General features: G+C 41.9%; 1 protein-coding gene across 2 annotated transcripts in view; it reads right to left on the bottom strand.

Moving 5' to 3' along the window:
* Positions 1-5,311: 5,311 nt before the first annotated feature.
* Positions 5,312-23,171, bottom strand: part of RBM18 (RNA binding motif protein 18) — an 18,298-nt gene continuing 438 nt past the window's right edge. Inside the window, exons 2-6 of one of the 2 annotated variants that reach the window (XM_026657248.1) lie at positions 22,806-22,924; positions 14,760-14,886; positions 13,083-13,163; positions 9,590-9,675; positions 5,312-7,509 (exon numbers count right to left, since the gene is read on the bottom strand). In XM_026657248.1, the coding sequence (XP_026513033.1) occupies positions 7,350-7,509; positions 9,590-9,675; positions 13,083-13,163; positions 14,760-14,886; positions 22,806-22,924 (573 nt within the window). In that variant the 3' untranslated portion in view covers positions 5,312-7,349. Of the gene's footprint in view, positions 7,510-9,589; positions 9,676-13,076; positions 13,164-14,759; positions 14,887-22,805; positions 22,925-23,171 lie in introns of both variants that reach the window. The other variant, XM_026657247.2, reaches the window with a different exon arrangement.

Consider the following 23,171-nt stretch of genomic DNA (forward strand, 5'->3'; position numbering starts at 1 on the left):
AGCATTTGACTATACGCGATTTTTGCCTTACGTGCTGACCTCAGAACCTAACCCCCACGTAAGATGTGACTCCCCTATAAAGAAACTTACACCATAGTCCATCCTGGTCGGCACAGAACCCAAAGCCCTGTCCCTCTGATCTCTCTTTTCCCAATGCAGGTGTACCCCCAGAAGCCCTTAGCAGCCAACCTTACCCACCCCCGAGCACCTCCTCAGTCCTTTGTTCCCCAGCTGGACAAACACTGCTGGGCTTTCTGCTTAGAGGTGGGCCATCCATGGTCAGTGGTTGCTAAGTATCAGAGTCATGGTGATTGGATTTGTCATAGTCTTCTCAGATGCTCCATTGATTTGGGCTCTAAGTTCCAGACAGCTAGGAGCCGTTCACACCTGTGTCTCTGAGCCTCTGCACAGGGCAAACGATCCTTTCTACCCCCTAGGTAACCCTGGAACACATAGGGGGAAACTGAGGCACAATGGATTAATTAAAAAAATTACAGAAAATCCCACTCCATCACAACCACTGCCTGTGGAGAATAGTGACATGCTCAGAACCATTGCCCTGTACTTGAACCCATGGAAATAGGGGCTGGATTTTATTGTTTTATGCAACCAAACAATTATGGCCTCATTTCCCTGCTCCTCGCCCTCTTGGCAGGCCATACTGACCACCGCGGTGACAGTACAGTGGTGCTGTGCAGAGGTGCTTCAAAGTTGAAGTGGCAATAAGCATGTCTTATTTAAAGTCTAATGAGCCTAAGGGTAGGGAGTTCTGAAAATTATCTTTTGCCTTCCACTGTGGCTGCAAATCCAATGATAAATCTGGGTTATCCATAGGTGCTGCCATTGCAACCAGGCGGGGTGGCCCCTCTACACCGATGGAATGCCTGCCCCTGACGTGGAGGAGAAAGCAGCAGACGAGGGAGGACATGCTCTTAGAGACCCTGCAAGCCAGTGCTGCATCAGCCCAGAGGGTGTGGAAAGTAGATACCAGACAGCCTGGAGAGGGGGGGCATGGACAGGAGAAAGGCCCAGGTTCTCAGCAGAAAAAGAACAGGGAGATGCACCAGGAGAAAAAGGGGCTTCTCAGGAGCAAATGCAGAAGCTGCAGACTCTTGCTGACCTACAGGTCCAACAGTCACAGGCTGGCCTCTCTTTGCAGTCAATGGAGAACTCCATGCCAGCACCTCCCTATACCACCACCACCCCCCATATCTCCCATGGCATCATCGGCCACATCCCTACCCCTACTGCCGCAGGCTGGGGGGACAGCAAGGAAAACCACAGCTTCACATACACTGACCTGTGAGAACCATGGTTGGCGTATGCAGGGCACAAAAGGACACAAATGTTTTCTCTCATTCTATTGTTAAAGTTTTGGTCCATTAATTTAGTTGATGTCTTGTTTTTTAACTGCGCATTATTATTTGGCCCTGTTTTTGGTACTCAGATGTTTCATTTTTGGAAATGAATTTCATCTTTATTACTAGCAGAATGCCTAGTGCTACTCGAAGCACACAGTTTCTTGTAACAGAACAGGACCCCAGAGCACACACGGTCAGTAAATGTACAGCAAGCCCTGCATAATTCAGATGTTCATTAGAAGGCAGTGAGATTCACAGACAACTCCTAACCCCCCCCCCCCCCCCAGAACTTCAGAGCCAGGCAACGCACTGACCTACACAACATAGTACTGTGGTTGATAAACTGCTTTTCCAAGGCCTCCCTCAGCTGCATGGCTCTGGGTCGAGCTCTTCTAATGGCCCTTCTGTCGGGCTGTTCACAGGCAGCCAACAGCTGCTCCATCTCCACCCCAGCAGCAACTTCTCCCCTTTTGCTTCACAGATTTTATGCAGGCTGCAATGGACAGCTGTAACTAGTGGGATATTTTTCTCACTGTGACCTAATCTAGTTAAAAGAACAGGAGTACTTGTACTCCTGTTCTTTTTGTGGATACAGACTAACACGGCTGCTACTCTGAAACTAATCTAGTTAGTAAACTCCACCAGCATCCCTTCAATCTACCAAAACTGTATTTAACTGTCATGCTGCACCTGCTGAGCTGGTAGTTGAATCTTTCCTTGGAGCCATCAAGGTATACGTATAACAGTGTACAGCTTCATGAGCCAGGGAAGCAAGGGGTAGACCCCGCCTCCCCCCATCGCCAATCACTATTGGCTTTGCCAATGGTAATCCACCGATCAGGGAAAAAAAGGCCTTTCTTGCAAGTTTCCTAACAGTTCTGGGTTCTTAAAGATGCAAGCGTCATGCACCGTTCCTGACCAGCCCACACTGGTATCAGTGCAATATCCCCAGTGCAACATCCTCACCAAAGCTTGCATACCTATAGAAAATTAGCCCCTTTTATTGATGTATGCTGTGGTGAGTTGGTCAGGGCCAAAATAGGGATGTGTATGCTGCCTATCAGGAACCCCATAGCTGTAAATCCATCCATAATGCCCTGCACAGTGCCAAGAGTCACAATCCCATGGCAACAGCCCCCACGGTGGATTTTCCAACTCCAAAATGATTTCCCACTGATCAGTAGCAAGCTGGTGTTGCAAGCTTCCACAGAGCAATCACCACTCACTTCTCCGCTGTCAGTGCAGCTCTCATTTTGGTGTCAATGCGCTGGAGAGCTGGCATCAGCTCATCCCACCAATCTAGGAACGTGGCCTTTCAAATCGGAAAGTTCTGCAGCCACTGCTCATTGTCCCAAACCTGATCCCAGCAGTCAGTGCTCATTTCTTAGGCCCAGACAACACGCTCCACCATCTGCAGCTGGTCTGTGCCAACCACCACCTTGAATTTTTTTTCACTACATCCCTTAGCAATCTATCCTCAAAGAAATCATATCCTCCAGGTTTGTGGTACTTCCTGCGGCTCTGCAAACATGAGAGGGTCATTTGGTCTGTGTTTGTAATATTCATGACAACAGTGCAGAGCTGCACAGGCTCCCTGCTTCCATCAGAGATGGCAGACAGTGACAAGTGCTGCACATGTTTGAGAGATTTAAAAAAAACATGAAAATTATGGGATAGGGGAAAGGAACTTAACCCCTGGGTCCCAGCCCCCTCTGTGCAACTCGTGCACGCCCCCAAAACATTGTGAAAATTCCCCAAAGGTATCGCGCCGGAGGGTAGCATGCTGCACAGTGGGATACCTACCCATGGTGCACCACACTTTGTGTCGATAAAAGCACTCCTGGTGAGTACACGAAGCACCGACACAAGCAGTCAAACACATATGCACACAAGCAATATACTAACCCTGGTGGCTTTACACTGACTAACTTGCATCGACCAACATTTGTAGCATAGATATGGCCCGAATCTCTGTCATAACCTTAATCTGTGGCTTTGGGACCAAACCTTCATTCCTTGGACACCCAAACTCCAGCTGTTGCTTAATCAAATTCAACCCGGGATCAGGGGGTGGATCTCCTCTGAAGTCTGAGTTACACACGTACCAAAAAGTGGCACTATTTACCTATGGCTGGTGAGGAATAATAAAGGTCTGCCCTGTGCTTTGGGAATGCAAAGCAGTAATTGTCAAATATTAGTAACTTTACTTCCTTTCTTCCGTGCGCTAAGAAAATCAAAGTTGGATCAGCTGTGATGGCGGTAAGAGCTGATTGTGTCACTCAGCATAGTAGCTAATACTGTGTGAGATTTCTAGAGTAACAAGGTAGATGAGATAATATCCTTTACTGGACCAACACCTGTTGGTGAGAGAGACAAGCTTTGAGCCACACAGAGCTTTTCTTCAGGTCTGGCAAAGGAACTCCCAGCATCACAGCAAAATGCAAGGCGGAACAGATTGTTTAACTGAAGCAAGGTGTCCTTGTGCAGTCTCGTGGATTCTCTTTCACAAAAGGATAGTGGCTCATGAGTTATATATATAACTAACCTTTCCCATAAGTATGCAGAGTCATGGGAAGGTACTCTTACTTGTTGGAAATATACCAACAAATACAAATTCTGAGAGTTGAAAGACGACAAGTTAAATCCCAGCCCATTTGCATATGACATTCATTCTTGGTCACCCCATCTCTAAAAGGGCAACCCAGAAGCAGTACATTGATGCAGGATGAGATCCCTGAAGAGGCAAAATTAGAGCTCTAGAGATGAAAAAATAATGGACACTAGCTTCACTGATTTCAGAACAAAGTGCAAAAGCCAGTCCTTTTCTTCACAATACCATCAGTGCCATGGATTCAACCCTCCAAGCCTCTAAGGTTATGTCTGTGGTGGATTTTTTTATATCCGATAGCTAACATAAAATGCTAGTGGAGACAACAAGTTGATCTCACCACCAAAAGAGAACTATTATCTTCAGTATAAAGTGTGCTTATGACACTATATGATCCATAAAGTTCTGTAGCGCTCACTTCTATAGAGAAGATTTACCTGACATTTTCTATCTCCCTACCATCCAATGCCACTAAATATTAGCAATCCCTTGTCTGAAAAAAACCCAAAATATTAATTTGAAATAGTTTAAGTATGAGGTAAAAAAAACCTCAAACTTACATGATTTTTGCTTTTGTAGAGTTTATAAACTTCTTGATTCTATTCCAAATGGCAGGCGAGGGCCAGCACCTCAGAATTAGAAATCCACTAAAATAATTGTAACGGAAGCACACAGACACACTTACCCGTATATTCTTCTATCAGCCTTGAATTGTGGCAGAGAATCAAAATATTCATGGGCACTGTGAAAGGCGTCACGTTTATCATTTAAAAATAAATGTTAGTTGGAGATTTGTTAGTCTGAAAGCGACTATATTCATTTGATTAACTGTGGAATCGTAAATCTATAAATGCTGAGCGCCAACTTCCCTTCAGCTTGTAGGGGAGGGGATTTACTGCAAACAAAGCACTCACGCCTGTCAAGATGCACCACCAGGAGTCCTACTGAAGTCTATTGAGGCTACCCCTGGTAGTCAGCCCTATTCCAAGTATGTGTTTGCAGGATTGGTCCCTAAAAAGCTAGTTAGAAGTAACAAGAATGAGAGAGACAAGGTAATTTCTTCCCCTTATCCCATCACCTGGAGTTGGGTTGTCATACTAGCATCCACCATCTTCATCTGTGAGGCAAAACTAAGGTCCGCCTGCTTACCAAGGGTAAGGTAAGGTAAGAGCCCTGGCACGCTGAAGGGTGTCAATCGATAACTGAATCATCACACAAAGCTTTTTTCTACCAATAGTGAAAACAGTTCCATTTACAACATCAGCAGAGCCCACCAACTGAGAGGTCCATTTACTCCAGTCATTCACCATCCTAGATTACTGGTTCTAGTAAAGAACAAATACACAGTTTAGACTTCTATTTATTCACAAAGAGCTGTAAGAGCCTCAGCAAATGATCGTATTTTAAATACAAATAAATATCACAGTAGCTTTTGAAAGGGAACACAACAGCATGCCTGATTCAAATGTAGCTATTTCTAAATTCATATTAAAAATAGAATTGACCAGCTTGTTTTAAATAATGAGTCTAAATCCTCTGAGGACTGCAAGTGTGAGACCATATCACATAAGTGTAAAAACCTAAAACAAAACAAAGATCCAGTCTGCAAAATTTTTTTAGCAGACAGCATTCTCATTCACAGGGGTGCTAAACCTAAAAGGAGGCTCACTTTCTTCAGATACCTGGGTAACAAGAAAAGTTAGAAATCAAACAATCACTAAAGACCTACTTTTAAACAATGATCCATTTCAGGCTTTGAAAACAGTGCATCTCTCATACAAGTGAGAAACTATGGTCTAGATAGATAGTTTAGAGGCTTTAAGGACATTTTATACAGAACTGTAATTATAAATTGCATTGTAAAATAGGTGAACAGTTTTAAGCATACAAACCTTAGTTTGCCATAAAAATGAGAAACATTTGGTCTAGAAACCCTGGGCAGTTTAGAGATAATTCTCTCTTGTTTGGAAATTTAATGGTTATCAGTCTGGGTAAACCATTCAGGCCTGACTGGCAAGGCAGAAAACTATATTACGGTTATAAGAACTTGCAGGGAGAGACTGGACACCATGGGAAAATAGAAGTATATCTACTGTACCAGTGCATGAAGCTGTCTCCATCATAACTCCCACTTGTCACGCATATCCAACACTATATAGTGCACATAAAGGAACTAAACGTTTGCAGTGTTATGGATCTTTTCTCAGATCTTTTGGTGTCGCAGAGAATGTTTAGGGAACAGGCTGCGCTGTGTGCTGTTTTAAGTGAAATGCCAGTCCATTAGAGATAAATTAAACACTTTCTAAAGCAAAGATAATCCCTACAATACAGTAGCACCGCTATGCCACAGATCCCTGTCACTCACATTTTCCTAACAGTCATAACCAAGCATCTTTGCTAACCAATCAAAAAAGGAATTGGCCTAGTTTGGGTGGATTTCTGAGGTAGTGTTTCTGACAGATATCTCTGGGGCAGCAACATTACAGTGTCACACTGTCACGTCTGGTTTATGGAGAATAACTTCTTAGGGGGATTACATTTATGCATGCTAGATATGCTACTGTAAAAACTTTAAACAGCATTGTCTCACAAAATTCTACTGTTTTGCATGAGATTTACAGATACATATTTTAAGTGTTGCTATTTTAGAAGCACAGAGTAAAATTCAATTATGTATAATAAATTAATAATTCCAATGCACTGAGAGACACACTTGGATTTCTACAACTGTTCTGAAATATTAACATTTAAAATCCTTTTGCTGTCCCATGGCTAGATCTGGCTTTAATTTAACAAATCGAGGTGCAAAACAGATTTGCTGCCTTGTGTATAAATATTGCATGTATATTTGCTAAAGACATTGAAAAACCCATTTAAAGTTAGTTGTATGGAAGATGAAAAGGACTTTTTATGGTAACTAGTGAAGGTTTATCAAAACTCAGTGTTTTCCCTCTGCTTAAAAAATATTTAAACCAAGTGGAACACTTCCTATGTTTGAAGGGGGGAAAAAAAAAAAAGGTACTGTCTTAAATTTAACACTCCGAATTAAAATGGAACATTCCTTGTTTTTGCTTTTCTATCTGCATACTGGCTAATGTTTCTGGTCTTACTAATGAAACCAGACTAGCAACATGGATTGTCTAAATGTGAGTCACAAGTTTTGGATAGAACCTTATTTTTTCTGGACAGCATTCAATTCTGTGCATACACTGACAGTTATCAGAAAATTTAAAATGTTATGTTATAAAACACTGTAGCGTATACAGTGAGATTGGGAGGGACAGTGCCAGCTGAGCACAATCTACAAAGTACAAAAGCACTGGAGGATTTCAAAGGTGTATAAAACAGTCTTTCTTGCTACCATTATCCATTCACAATCATCATCTTCTAAGTTTCCAGGCAGTTCTGGAGTAAGGAGTAATCCTTTTTTTATCGGGTGGTTTGAAGTAGGAATAAGCTGGTGGTGCTGGATATTCCGCATCTGGATTCTCTGCCATCATTTTCAGCTTGGCTTCAATGGCTTTTATTTTTGCACTGACACTAGAAAGGGGAAAAAAAGTGGAAGAGATAAAGTCTAGTTTGTCTTTTACCAAAGACTGAACAATGTTCTCAAATAATTCAATATCTCTTGCATCAGAATATTCAGATGTGTCAGGAGTAGTTAGAAGGTGGCTAATGTTACCTTCAGAAAGGGGGTAAAGGTGGTAACCAAGAATCTACCAGCATAAGGATTGATGTACAATTGCATTTTGAATGCTTTGCACGTTTTTGCTAGTGGAAGATCTGAAGTGCAATACTGCAAACAAAATAAGGATCCCCCTCAGCAAACAGATGTTCTCTTGTTCGCTTTGAACCAGGAAAGCATGCCTAAAGTCTTCTCACTACATGCAAGTAATGCTACTTTACAACTGGTCTGAGCAAGTTGTGATACCCCCCTGGAGTCAGCCTCATACAAAGCCACTGGAAGTCGCAGGGAAAAATGCAAGCCAGACACTTCCTTCAACCTCAGAGTCAATGGAATTTTCCAGTCCTGGGTTCCAGCACAACTGTGCTGCCATTAATATGGAGAGACTGTTTTTCCAGCTTTGCCAGAGCTCCTTGCAAAGGAAGAAAACTCCTCTGCCCCATCCCAAACTCCCAGAGCCCTCTGGCACCAACACCCTCCTACTAGGTAGGGCCAGGACAGCACTCCCTTCTTCAGCTCTCGTCAGTGCAGCTCCTCAATCAGAGCACTGGGTGTTTACTACAACTCCTACGTTCAGCCAGTGAAAACAGTCCCAAATGACAGTGACCAGCAGAAAATGGCTAGTTCTAGTGCAAATTTCTATAAATTTCAGCCTAGTTTTCTTTACTTACTGGCAATCCAGTTATACCCAGTCCTAATCCCCATATAATGCTTCATTTATAGAGTGCAGAATAATTATACACATTTATATAAAACATTTAATTCAAGGGTCACAAAGTGCTCTAAAAATATTAAACCTCACAGCTTCCCTGTGTAATAGGTAAACAGTACTTTCAATTATATGGTTTCTCTTAGTGGACTATAGAGTGACTTCTTTTCTCACTTCTTTATGTGGAGTCTTTCCTCTTGAATCTGCTCTTTTAGATCCAATCTTTTGCAACCATGATTCAGAACTGTTATCTGATGAACAGAGCATAAAGTTATCTGCCTGTTTATTCCTTTGGAGATGTTTAACTTGTAAATCATCAAGGAAACTCATCTTAAGAGATCAGGCTAAATCAAAATTAAGTAAGGAAGCATCTAGGCATGTAGTTTTCCCATTGGACTACACGCCTAGATGCGTAACAAAGGGAAGTTCAATGGGATTAACTCTCTTTCCTGACTTCCAATCAAGAAAAACACACACAAGTCTAAAAGGACAAGCTCTATATTGAGGAAGAAATAGACAGGTGGGGAATTCAAAGATCCATAACAGCTCCCCCCCCCCCCAAATACTTTCTGGCACTGAATGTGATGCACAGTCCTCTACTCCTGCAGGTCTCTCTCACTGCATTTCTCTTCAAGACCAGGGCTCTATCATAATGAGAAGTGTTCAGTATTTTTCTAATCCAGCATTTTCACTTTCATTTTGGAGATGACAGGGAAACAGGAACATGTTTTTCTCATCTAGAATGTTCTTCTAGAGTCATAAGTGAGAGAGGCTGGAACAGTTTCTAGGGCAGCTGAAATTTCAGTATTCAGATTATTACATAGTGCACACTCTAATAAAGCAGTGTTCCTATTGTGGCTACCAGGAACTGATAGAGACAAATGGCTATTACTGAAATACAGCTGAAAAATGTGGGCATCTTTGGCCAGGTGTGGTCATGTGACTGTGATGCATTACTTTTTTTAAGTGTATCAGGGGTTTCATGTATCAATAAAGAGAAAAGTTAAGTGTCAAAATTGCTCTGCATCAGATCAGTTATTTTGCAGCCTGACCCGCATTCAATAAGTTACAGTAGTTATAGTAACTGATTTAGTTAGGATCCAGAAAACAAAACACAAAAACAAAAAACCCCAATTATGGGCCCATTTCTGCTTCCATTGAAGTCAAAGGGAGTTTTGCCCCTGGGCTGACTGGTTTGGTCACATTTTAATTATGCAGGTTCCTACCTTAGGTGAGACTGGGTTGGCTCAGTGCTGGAAGACGGTTCAAGACTGATTGGAAGAATTTTTTCATTTTTATTATGATCATATCTCTGCGGGTGAGAAAAGAGACTTTTAGTAATGATATTGCTAAGTGAACTTGGATTGAAGACAAAGGCTCAGAAACACCAGGTTTGCCAACGGACACACTTCCAGTCTGGATTAATCTCATTTTATATTCTGCTGGCAAGCAAGAGTCTGTACAACTTTTACCAAAAAGCCTTTAGGTTAAGCCACACAGTAAAATGTAATGGTCCTAATGAATGTATTTGTTTTATTTGAAAATGCTTCTGTTTGGCATTCACATATAGCTAGGATGCTGTATGATTATCATGTGCACTTGATTTCGGATCATTAAGGCTTACCCTACCACCATTTAACATGCTTAGAGTTGCTTCTTATGAGCATGGTGTGTGGTGGTGGGGAAATATTTGAAGTGCAGCATGTAACAAATAGAGCCATTGGCCCAAGGCAGGGGTTCCCAAACTGGGTTTGCGGCTTATTCAGAGTAAGCCCCTGGTGGGCTGCGAGACGCTTTGTTTACCCGAGTGTCCGCAGGTACGGCTGCTTGCAGCTCCCAGTGGCCGTGGTTCACGGTTCCCGGCCAATGGGAGCTGTGGGAAGTGGCGCGGACCAGGCCACCGCTTCCCGGAGCTTCCATTGGCTGGGAACGGTGAACCGCGGCCCCTGGGAGCTGCGAGCGGCCGTACCTGCAGACGCTCAGGTAAACAAAGCGTCTCGCGGCCTGCCAGGGGCTTACCCTGAACCAATTTTGGGAACCCCTGGTCCAAGGTAAGCCTACCATAGGGTACTAATAGATATGACCTTTGTAGAAGCACAGCGTAGAACTAGAAGGGAACACAGAATACTTGTTTCCTGTACGAATGCAGTCATATGGAATTCCCCTGTGGAAAAGTAACGCATTCAACAACAGTTCAGAACCAGCCCCCTTCAGCAGAAGGCAGTTTGTGAGCCTCTCTTTTCTGACAGCAATGGGCCTCCTGAAATATTTTCAGTGTGTTCTGCTTCTGTCTTTCGCTTGGCACAAATTCAGGTTTGTTTTTCTGTAGAACTGCTCAAAACGACAGCATCTAGTAAGGTTTTTTTCTTTTTAAAGCCTTGGCTGTTCATCTTAAAACTAAGTAGCGTGGTGCTGGTATTATCTAAAATAAACACTTGTCACAACAGGCAAAAGCCTCCTGCAGTTAAATCTTTCCATTCAGAGAATTGCAAATGCTGTTGTAAACTGAACTAAGGTATTTTGCACATTATTTGCGATACTCCCACACTGCTTGTGCATTAGGTTTTTCTGCAGAATTCCTCTCTAAGCAAACATTTGCTGTACTGACAAATTCCATTTATGGTCTGACCATTTTTCATGTCTTCTGACAGTGGCCAATGCCAGGTGCTTCAGAGGGAATGAATAGAACATGGCAATTATTGAGAGATCCATCCCTTGTCATCCACTCCCAGCTTCTGGCAGTCAGAGGCTAGGCCGTGGTTCTCATCCTGTGGGCCACTTGCGGGCCAATCAGTACAGATCTGCAGCCCATGTGACATCCTCAGGACCATACAGGTAGTATTGGATGTGGCAATGGTAAATAGGTTGAGAACCACTGGGCTAGAGACACCCAAAGCATGGGGTTACATCCCTGGCCATCTTGGCTAATAACCATTGATGGACCTATCCTTCATGAACTTATCTAATTCACTTTTGAACCCAGTTATACTTTTGGCCTTCACAACATCCCCTAACAAAGAGTTCCACAGGTTGGTTGCGCATAATGTGAAGAACTTCCTTTGGTTTGTTTTAACCTGCTATTAATTTAATTGGGTAACCCCTGGTTCTGGTGTTATGTGAAGGGGTAAATAACACTTCCTGATTCACTTTCCCCAGACCATCCATGATTTTAATAGACCTCTATCATATCCCCCCTTAGTCATCTCTTTTCCAAGCTGAAAAGTCCCAGTCTTTTTAATCTCTCCTCATGTGGAAGTTGCTCCATACCCTTCATCATTTCTGTTGCCCTTTTCTGTACCTTTTCCAATTCTAATATATCTTTTTTGAGATGGGGCGACCAGAACTGCATCCAGTATTCAAGGTGTGGGAGTACCATAGATTTATAGTGTGGCATTTACCGTCTTCTTGTATAGAGGCGCCGACTTCCCCAATTCCTGGGGGATGCTAGACCCCCACTCTGCCCCAGGCCCTCCCCCCACTCCACTCCTTCCCGCAAACTCCCACTCGCTCCCCGCCCTGTTCGCCCCCCCACCCCACCTCTTCCTGCCACCACTCCTCCCCCTTCACCCAGTGCTTCCTGAATGCTGCTGAACAGCTGATCCATGGCAGGCAGGAGGTGATGGGAGGGAGGGAGAGGGGCTGATCAGCGGGGCCGCCAACAGGAGGGTTGGTGGGGGGAGGAGTTGATCCGCGGGGCTGCTGAGCACCCACTATTTTTTTCCCGGGGTGCTCCAGCCCTGGAGCATCCACAGAATGGTTCCTAATATGCTGTTCGCTTTTTTGACTATTGCTGCACATTGAGCAGATGTTTTCAGAGATCAACTATGACTCCAAGATCTCTTTCTTGAGTGATCTCCTTCAAGATCTCTTGCTAATTTAGATCCCATCATTTTGTATATATAGTTGGGATTACATTTTCCAATGTGCATTACTTTGCATTTATCAGCACGGATCAAACTTTGCAAGTAGTTCTTACTACAGTGCCTCTCAGAGCAAAACCAACATGTGTCAAAATGAAAGGTAAAGGTGATTTGTTTTTAATAAGAAATGTGATGCTTTATAAATCAGAAGTAAAAATCTACCACCTGCAGTGCTTTAGGAAGCAGAACAGAAAAACTAGGAGATGCAGAATCAGTGACATACCCTGTCCAAAAAACAGTACTGGGGGAAGAAGTGATCTATATCCTCAGCTTCAAGACATAAGCCCACCACTAGCTGATCTCTTGTGGGCAAGTTATTATGGAGATTCTAAGACCTTCTAAAGTACCTGGCGAGAATTGTAGACAGGAAGCTGGCTTTGATGGATCACTGGTGTATTCCTATGTGCCAGTTCCCAGGTTTCTAAATTTTACTGGGATTATATCAATACAATTGATAAAAATCTGATCCTTAATATTTAGCACGTACAACTGATTGTGACAAAAGACAAGCAGTCTGCAGAAAACATTCAGTACACAATTTCTAAAGGGTCAAAATATTTAAGGAATAAGATGGGCAGCAACATTCGTATACCAGGATATGAACAAAGTAAAAGCTGAAAATAAGATCACACAAGAAGCTTACACAAGTTCTGAATGCTGAAGTGAAAAGTTAAGAGTACAGAGAAGGACAATTATGCAACTCTCCCTGCTTTTGATCTAGCACAGAGAGAAGATTTTTGTTTCAAATTATGCATCCTCATAAGGCTGTTGAGGTTTGCAGACAAAAGCTTACCTTTACCTGTGCGTGTGCCCATCGCACCACCAGCTTCTTGGAGAGGGCCAGCTTACCATTGAGACACTGGATTGCTTGTTCTGCTTCCTGCACCGGAAGACAGTTCAGAAAAGTCAGTTGGTTTATTTATTATCAAAATCTGTCCAAGGACCCTTTCTTCCATGTACAAGACTGATTTACAGGGACAGCTGACAAACATCATACAAACAATCTATGCTATTGTTCAGTTAGTGTTTCTGGGAATCCCAAACACCCATGCAAGCTACAATGCCCTCAAACCATTTCAGAGATTACTCACAAGGAAAACTCCTTTACTCAGATCAAAATAAAAGCATCACAGAAACTTCCAATGAGCCTGGTGTAAGGAACATTGGAACAGTGTTTCAAGGTTTAAAGTTGCTCTGTTTCCTATGGGAAACACCTGCAATTCACTATTTGTATTTCACTCAGTATTGCTCGCCTAAACTATTGACTTTACACCTGGACTCTGTTCAGTAATCAGTATTAGAAAGATCTGAGAATGAGACAAAGAGATAGAAGATGAAGGTCAGCCACAGACCACACAATACATCATGGATTTCCTGAATCCTTAATATTAACTGGCTGATCCAGACCAAACCCTACTGGATCCTGCTATTTCTTCCTATCCAGCTTATTTGTCTGTAGCTACCTCTGAAAAATGAGCTTCAAAAGGTTCAATTAAATTGCTAAAAAATTGCAGAAGATGGGGGTCGGGGGGAGACAATAGTCATCAGTATGTTGTTTGCTTTAACTTTGAGTTAATTTCTTGCTCATTACTTTAAAAAGCATGAAAGTTAGAATTACAACAGCATCTTTCACTTATTCTGCTGCCTCAAAGTGCTTCTATGCAGTGATCCCACTACTGTTAGCAACCTTCATTGCAGTATTATTTTCCCCAGTTCCTCCCTTCCATGCATCAGTGCTCCAATGTTACTTCCTGAACCACAAGGGAGTGATATTGAGCTGTATGTTGTGGCTTTACCCCACCTCCTTATTGGTGATACAGCAACAAAGGAGGAAGGCTGCACCAAACAAACACACTTTACTTGTGCAGCTCACAGCTAGACCCAATCCTAGTTGAACTGTGACAACGTTTGTGACTATGATACTACAGGTAACCGAAATTTCAACCCATCCCTTAGAATGCAAGATAAACCCCACAGAGGTCAGAAGGGAGTACACACTCCCAACAGGTGCACAGCATTACACAGGTGGAGAATTGTACGAGGGCGGGGGTTTGTGAAGCATCAGGGGCTGGAAGAGTAAAATATAGGGAGGAAACAGCAGCAGTAGTCCTAGGTTTAGTATGCTACACAATTTGAAACGAAGAATTTATATGGGTTATCAACAAGCACCGTAGTACCCTACTAGACTACCATCCAGTAAATCTAATGGCTTGCCCATTAGAGTTAATGTCAAAAAGCTTTAATAAAACAGCCCCAGAGGCGGTGGGGGAACCATAACTGTTACTTCTAGGCACTGCACCATATGGGTGGAGTGGGTATGCAGAGGAGTTTATGTATTGCAAGGCACTTGGGCACCTCCTTTTTCCCTTCATTATTGTCTTCCATCTCATCTTTCAGTTGATGTAGTTAATTTAGACAGTAAAGGTAATCAGCCAGTCACAAGGATCAAATGTTAAGAGAAAAAAAGCCAACATACCTGCTTGGTTTCAAAATTCACAAAACAGTATCCTCTGGGCTGCCCCTCCAATGCACCTGACTTATGGAACAGAAAGTCAAATTGCTTTACTTTGCCAAATTTCTGAAGGAGTTTGAGGAGATGGTATCTGAAAAGAACAACACAGACATTTATAGGCAACCTTGCACAGGGGGTTACAAGAAGGAAATTTAAAAAACGTGAAGAAGTCACCACATATAATTCAGTGACTTAAATCCTGTCTCATGTGTGTTCTCTTAAGAGTATGCACCCACTTCCATATATTTGCCAACCAGTCTAGTATACAACATCCCTCTGATAGTCACATCTCAGAGGTACCCAATGTCATCAGTGACTGTTTTGTCAACTACGGCACAAAAGCCTTAGAACTCAATCCATCCCCAGCAGTGCCATCTGAAGGGTTTGCAATCTGGGCTAAGTTGTGAGTCAGTCACATTTGCCTGACACCCAAATCAGAGAATCAGCAACATACTGGAGGACAAAACTCCATAAAGTGACTGAGAAGTGACAGAAGACCAGATAGAAGCTGGTCAAATTTCGCTTTTATGTCAGCCCAGTGAGACCTAGTGATACGTTTCTGGTTGAGGCATATAACCATTGACATGTGCTAACCGTTTAATTTTAACTATGGACATGAAGGTTACAAGCACGTCGATTTAACATTATCTTGTACTATTAAATGTGTTTTGTTAAGCAAAGTATAAAAACCAGCCACACAACAGCACATACTGCTAAGATTTTGCACTTGATTTGTCTGCTTTGCAGGCTAGTGCACTAGACACACAGAATAAGGACTAATATTGTTGGTTGAGTTAAAGCTATTTCTGCAAGTTCTCTGAACTTTTGTTGTTTCCTTCCACCAGTCTCTGGATGATGGCAGCTGATTTGAGAAGAAAATAACTGGACCACACTTCACCTGGCTAGACGTCTTCCTCCATAACAGGAAGTATTACCTAGGAGTTACAGCAGGGAACTGAATCAGGACTCTTGGGAGCCAGTGCCAGGTCTAACAGTGACTTGCTGTACAGGATTAGCAAGTCACCTGACCTCTCTGTGCCTATTTCCCACTATGTTAAATGGGGAGAATAGTTGCCTCTCTATCTCACACTTAATGTTTGCAAAACACTGAGATTCTTGAATGTAAGTAAAAAAATAAATAAAAACCAGCATATGCACAAACTCAAATTCAGTGGTTGACCCACAACTGCCAGCGTGTCAAGGACTGTCAGCAAGACACATGAATCACAAGAGCGCACAGACATTTTCCCTAATTAAAGCCTGTTTCAAACATCTTTTCAGACTACAGGCAAGAAAGTTCCAGGAATCTGAGTAAGCTTCCAGGACTGGCCAAAGTGGACATGCAGGATGTGTGGTGTTAGAGCAGGGGTTCTCAAACAAGGTTATTACATGGGGGTCGTGAGCGGTCAGCCTCCACCCCCAAGCCCCGCTTTGCCTCCAGCATTTATAGTAGTGTTAAATACAAAAAAAGTGTTTTTAATTTATAAGGAGGGGTCGCATTCACAGGTTTGCTGTGTGAAAGGGGTCACCAGTACAAAAGTTTGACAAACACTGTGTTAGAGGGTGACGGTGCAGCAAATCTTCAGGCCAGTGGTGGATGTGGAAGTTGTTTCAGACTGGATTAAGCAGATTTTATTTGATTGCACAGATGAAATCCTGATGTGATATTTCCTACACTATGTTCTTCCAAAAGACCTGTAAACACTCAATCGCTGCTTAGGGGAATATGAACATAATAGACATCAGAAAATATATTGAAAACGTCTAAGCAAAAATGGAGGAATTAACAAGATGCTGGCAAACTTCACCACTCCCTCCCTTCCTGTTGCATCCAAGGCTACCCAACCAACAAATCCAGACACAATTTAACATCCATTTCTAGGATGTGGACTCCAGAGGTGCTAAATTCCTCAAGATATGGAGACCATTCCTTGTTGCATCCTCCAGACCCAAGAAACATTTTGAAATTCCAGGGCCTTTTGAAAGCCATTTTCACGTAATTAAGTAATGTTTTATTAACTATTTTTAGGAGTATGAAAATAGAGCCCTGACCAAACTGTTCTTTCCCCAAATATTGTTTCAAAGTAGAAGGAAACAATGTTTCTGACCATATTTTGTTCAGAAACAAAAACACCCCTAACTTATATAGCTACCTTGCCAAAGGGAACAGAGTTTGTTTTTCTTGTTGGAGCCCACACATCCAAATAGTGACTATTTATTTTTACTTTCTTGGCAGCAGAGTGGTAGTTTGTAACTGTCCTAAAAATACAATAATCTGGAAGATATCTCCAGCAGATTATATTTAGGTCACATTTGACACAAACACCCTTTATCATCAAGCCACAATTAGCCAAATTTCTACAAATGCTGGCTAAATCTATTCTAGATGAACTAACCAGAACTGCAGTCTTGTATGAGTAAAAAATGGCAGGCTCTGTAGATGCCTTTTAGCTATTGATACTTTTAGATCATTAATAGTAATCAAAAGTTTAACCAATGGGGTTTACAAGTAAAATGAAATTTAGAAGTGAAGGAAGACCTGCCAAGGAAGTATGTAGTCTGAAAAAAGTGGTCTGCTGTAAAAACTCCATGCTTGAAAACTTTATTAGACCAATCACTTGGGCTACATGGAGCTTTGAGCTAGTCACACAGATGTGGCCCTCTCAGATTGCTGCAGCCAACCTCAATTTCCACTTCCTGTCATCTGATGTAAATGTGAGACAAACCAGCAGCTCTCCCATTTCCTTTTCCTTTGGCCTTCCTCCTGGCACCCTGAGCGCTATTCAAACACACTCAAGGCTTCCTCTGAACAATGCTATCCCAAGGATACTGAAAAGGTACCGGGCCACATGCTAAATCTATTATTACTGGGAATTTTCCCCCATAGGGAGCCAGTAAATGTCTGTAACAACAACTTATGTACACATTGTTTTCTAGGTAAAACTCATCAGGTTGGAATCTTAAACAAGTAGCTGCAGAGTGGAGGAAGGAGAAAAACATACTCTAGAAGCTTACACACAGAGCCATTCGATGGCCACTAAGAAAATGGAAGTCATACGTGTGTAAGTGTGTAACAAAGTGCAACACTGTAAATACAATATTTGCCTTTCCAAAATATTCTTCAAGTAATAACCTCAGAATGCTTTGCAGACAATAAGCCTCAACTGCTGTGAGGAAGGCAACTGTTACACCCATTTTACAGATGAGTAAACTAAGGCACAGCAAGATGAAGTATCACATCACAGCAGGTTAGTGGCAGAGAGCAGAATCCAGATGTCTTAACACCCAGGACTTCACTTTAACTCCTAGAATAAAAGTTCCCAAACTGCAGTCTGTTAACAATGGGTGGTCTCCAGAAGACTTGCTGATAGTCAAAGACAGATGTCTGGTCACGTGACAGGATGGAGAAAAAAAAATAGGATTTAAAAAAAAATCAGATTTGTTTTAAATTAAATACTTTTTCTTTTAAAAATAAACTAATTTAAAATTAATGTTGAAGTTATGACAGCCTGTATTAAAGGCCTAAATTTACTATAATCTATTAAAATCATTTAAATAAAAATAATGTTCAAGCAGTACATTTGTTGCCAAAGTTTAAAGAAAGTCAAATCACTGAACTGTTGGAAGTCACTGGCTAAGCACCTACAACCAGAGCTTGTTGAAGTGCTAAACTTGCTTTTGACAGCAGTATACTCATCTGCAGGTGCAGAATATTTGTTTAATTTCAGTTTATTTTACTAGTTCACTTCAATGACTAGGCCATTTAAAGTTGAGAAACTGATCGTGAACTGAAAAAGCAGGAAAGCTGGTTTTCCTCTTCCACTCTATTAATAAAAATGAGGTGAGAGGATGAGAGCTACTAGTTCTAACGTCTAGACATGGTGACTAGAAACAATCAGTTCAGTTCATTAATTACAGATACTTCCTTTGCTTAATAAAGCAATTAGTTTTTAAAACAAAACATGTTTTGATTTTTTTTCTTATGTATGCATCAAAATTGAGATAGTTTTAACTAAAAAATATCATTTTAAAATGCTCTTTTAGTTCATTTTAACTGAATTCCAATTTCCATCCAAATATAGCTTGATACAAATCATAAGTAAAAAAATCATACTCTAGTAAATAAAATATGTCATTCTTTTTTTAACAAAAGTTGTGGAGAATTCAGAATCTGAATAAATGCATGTGAAAATATATAATTGCTTAAATAAATGTGGATAGTTATAGTGTATCCTCCTGGTTAGCAAACAGAATCACCAAATTTGGCATAAAGACTACATTTAACTGCAAGTCAACATGATTTTATGGTTACCAGCCAGTCAGAATCAACCTCCTTTAGGAACACTCAACCCACTCTACCACATAATGCTGGTTTACCCTCTTTCCAGCTGCTACGCTGCATTAGACACTTTCCTAATACTATTTTTTCATGTAAACAATTGCTGTAGTTGCCACTGAGATATTATGAAGGAGAGGAGGAGAGGTTGTGCAAGTATGACTGGGAGAGGATATGTCCATGGGAATCTCACGATTAAGATGCAGTACAGACCATGAAAAAAAGAGAAATTCTGTGCGAGTCCCCTAATAGAATCATGGCCATGGTATCTGCATGCGATTCATTTTTGCCTGGGCAATAGTCTCCTGAACTCCACATACTGGTGATTAGTAATCTGTGGGAAGCAACACTCCCTATGCTTAATTTACAACTTTTTAATATTCATAATTGTCCTGAGATTTGTGCTCAAACATGCACATTTTCTACTGTCTTTACAGCACCCAATTTGTGAACATGGGTTGCTCTTTAAAGGGCTTCATGACTGTAAGTACTCAGTGTTGGGTCCTCCATTTAAATAAATACATTTAAACCCAGTTCTTGAGGAATAACACCAGCTATTGGCATCAAGATGGTTTTACTCAATTTACAAAAAGATGCAACATACAAATTCCAGTGGGCAATTCCCTGAAAAAACAGGGATCGACTGCAAACAAGGACTGACATTTAGTTTTTACATGTACTTGTCCTCCTGATTGGTAAGCACAACTAGGATCCCTATGAAGGGCAAGTAAAAGCACGTCAGAGATCTTTTCTTATATGTAAACTTTTACTGAAGTGACATGAAAGATTCAGTTTCTTTACTCAGCACTGACGGTTCCAAGTGAAAAGGGCGCTGCACAGAAGTAAATTGAAAGTTTTTTTTAAGCCCTGTAAACGATTTTGTCCTCTGCTGAAATGATTTTTAACTGTACAGTATTACTCAGCAAAAGACTAGCAATCCCTGTGTTTCCTACAGCAACAATACCCTGGGTTACAGGAGGAACTACAGTACTTCTTTCACTGTTAGTGAAAATAGAATACTCCCACAAAACTGTGACTCAGACCTTTGTTACGCTAACACTAGAATACCCATAGGTCTTAACCCAGAATTACAAAACTTTACACGAATACAATTCATTTAAAAACAGACATTGCCAATAATGTGCAATTTTTTTTAGTGACTATTTTAGTGCTGGGAAAAAACTCCTCAGCACAGGTACAGAATGAGTAGCAGCTGTGCAAGAGTCACCCACAACTACTCACCAATATGTTTCAATTCTGTTATAGAGGGACCACCTCCGAGGGTGAAAGTGGAATTCAGCCCTCTGCCTCAGCTGAGACTACCAACAAGTGGACCAATTAATGCAAAAGTAACAGTGCTCTTTTTTTTTTTTTTTTTTAAACGAACATCTGATCACCAGAAGGAAGTGGTCTGAGACACACCAAACTAATTTCACACAGGTCACCTAAGAGCTGCCAGATGGTAACAACGTTCAGCCATTATTGATCTGGGCTGGATTTGAAGTGATGATCTACAGTAAGAGGCTCTAACAAAAGGTCTTAAAACAAGATGTAAGAACATCGCAGGAAGGAATGCCAGAGGAAGTTATACAGCCAATCTATTTAACAAGCATATTATACTCCGTCCCTCACACTGACCCTGCATCCTAAATCCCCAAGGACTTCACAAACAAATATTTCCAAGGGGCCATATATCTAATCATATCATCTTATGCAATTATTGAAGGCAGACAAACCAAAGAAAAACAAATGTGGGGCAAAAAATGGTAATTAATGCAAAAGAGGTGGCAGTAGCCCAGAGCTGAACGACTGAAGAGGACATTACATTAATGATGGACTCCACTTAGAGACACGATTAGAACACTGCTCCCTTAAAAGGAACTGCACTTAGAACAAAAATGTAGCACTTGCAAAAACATAAGGAGCAGAACAAAAATTGGTTCCATGACTGACACACATAAGATAGTCTAGGAAAAAAACCCTATTTTCTTGAAGTGTGTAAACCCTTGATTGTTCTATAAAAACTCCTAAGATTTTTAGTGAACCACACAACTAGCATCTAATATTTTTACAGCAATCCACCTACCTCCCTGAGATTTTAACCGTACACTTCAAATGTTCAGATGTGTTACCACAAAATTTAATTTGCATTTAATCATTCCAAGGCCATGGAAATGTGATGCTTACACATTTATTGTAGACAGAAAATCTTGAGATTAGGGTCATATTATATTCTGCATAGCAGCTGTTCAGTTACTATGTTAGTTAATTCCCTGTTTAGTCCACACCCAACTGCTGACAAGGACAAGATAGCAAAATAACCACCTCCTGCAAAGTGTCCCAACAAGTCTAAAGTTCCTGAACACATTTTTAGAAAAATAAAAGGATTCTTTTCATCTCCAGATTTCCCGTCTCAGAAGTGGCTCTGGGAAACTTCATGTCAAATGCACTGACAGTGTGGCTACATGAACTCTCTCACAGGACAACCGTGCAGCAGGAGCTATACTCTATCTGCTGTCCATCTCTGGAGCCCTTTCTTACTATTTCACGCCTCTCCCTAGGAGGTACTGAATCATGGTGGTACCCAAGTACTATCCTGGCACCCAGTGAGATCCAAATGAAACAAGTCAGCAATTCAGGCTAAGCACACTGTTGCTCTAACTCAATGGTTTTCATCCTGGGGTCTGCAGACCATGTCTACGATTTCCAAAGGGGGCCACACCTTCACTTGAAACTTTTTGGGGGTCCGCAAATGAAAAAGGTTGAAAACCATTGCTTTAACTCATTAATATTATCTTCTAGATCACTTATGTTATCGAATCAGAAAATAGAGAAGGGCGTTATTACACTATTTAAGATACCATCTTGATGGGATGTCATAAATGTCAACTCTTTAGTATCCTTCTCTTCCATAAAAGGGCCAGGATGACTTATCCACTGTACATTTGTAAATCTTCAATGCTGTTTTCAGATATCTCAGTTACTTCTTTAATGTCACTTGGAACTAATTTTAACACTTCAGTATACAGTGGGTAGTGCTGGGTAAAAACAACTGGGAGTCAGATCGATACCAGACAGCCCTTTCACTGGATGGTCTGTCTCTGATTTGCATTAGTCACTAGATACTACCCAGCCCTCTTGGTTTACCGCATCCCAAGGGAAGCAGAATGAGCACTTGTTTGGGGGCAATTAAATTAGGACTGGGCAAAGCATACAAAACTGCCAAACTCTGATGGCAAGAAAAATCTGACTTCAGCTGTTAGGTGCGTTAGAGCTGGTTTCTAAAGTATCCTTAAGCAAGTCTTCAGCAGCAGCTGGAAACGTCTAATCTAACTTTTAGCAATATGGTGGGAATAGAGGAAAGAATCAAGGGTCAGGAAACAGGCAATGTTTTAAGCACAGTCTATTAACCTCTTTATCCACGAACTCTTTGCGAAGGGACCACGCAAGGCTCTGAAGGATTAACAGCTCCTAAATATTCCAGATACCTCCAGAAATAATTAATCTGCCATACATCATTGAATGCTGCTGATTTTAATGGATAGCAGAGGAACAGGTGCTGTGGAGCAGCAGCAGTCAGAGCCCAGAACTTCAAAAGTCAACAAATTAAGACTTAAAATGCCCCCGGGTTATCAGCGCTGTGATTTGGGGACAGTAAAGCAGTTCAGACTCACTCCGTTATCTTCGGATCCAAGTTCCCGATCCACAGCCGATGGCCCTCCTGCAGAGAGCCCTCCGAGAGGATGGACGCATTCTCCAAAGGCAGGGTTTTGATTTCCGCCGCCATCAATCTCTGCATGCGGGAAGTGAAATATTGAACCAGTCAGTGACTGCTGAGGCAGCCCGGGGCGCAGAAAGGCCGCTCCGGGGGGGTGAGTGACCCCATGACACGTGGCGGGGGCTGTTTAGTTAAGCGGTGACACAGAAGGCCGGGGGGGGAGGAGGGGAGCCCTGGGCAGGGGACCCGGTGACCCAACCAGAGACTGACCCGGACTCGTAGGGGGGCGCGGGGGGGCGATGGGACGCGGGGGGGGGGGGGG

The sequence above is a fragment of the Terrapene carolina genome, unplaced genomic scaffold, assembly GCF_002925995.2.
Source record: "Terrapene carolina triunguis isolate 2854851 unplaced genomic scaffold, T_m_triunguis-2.0 Scaffold238, whole genome shotgun sequence".
Taxonomy (NCBI): Eukaryota; Metazoa; Chordata; order Testudines; family Emydidae; genus Terrapene; species Terrapene triunguis.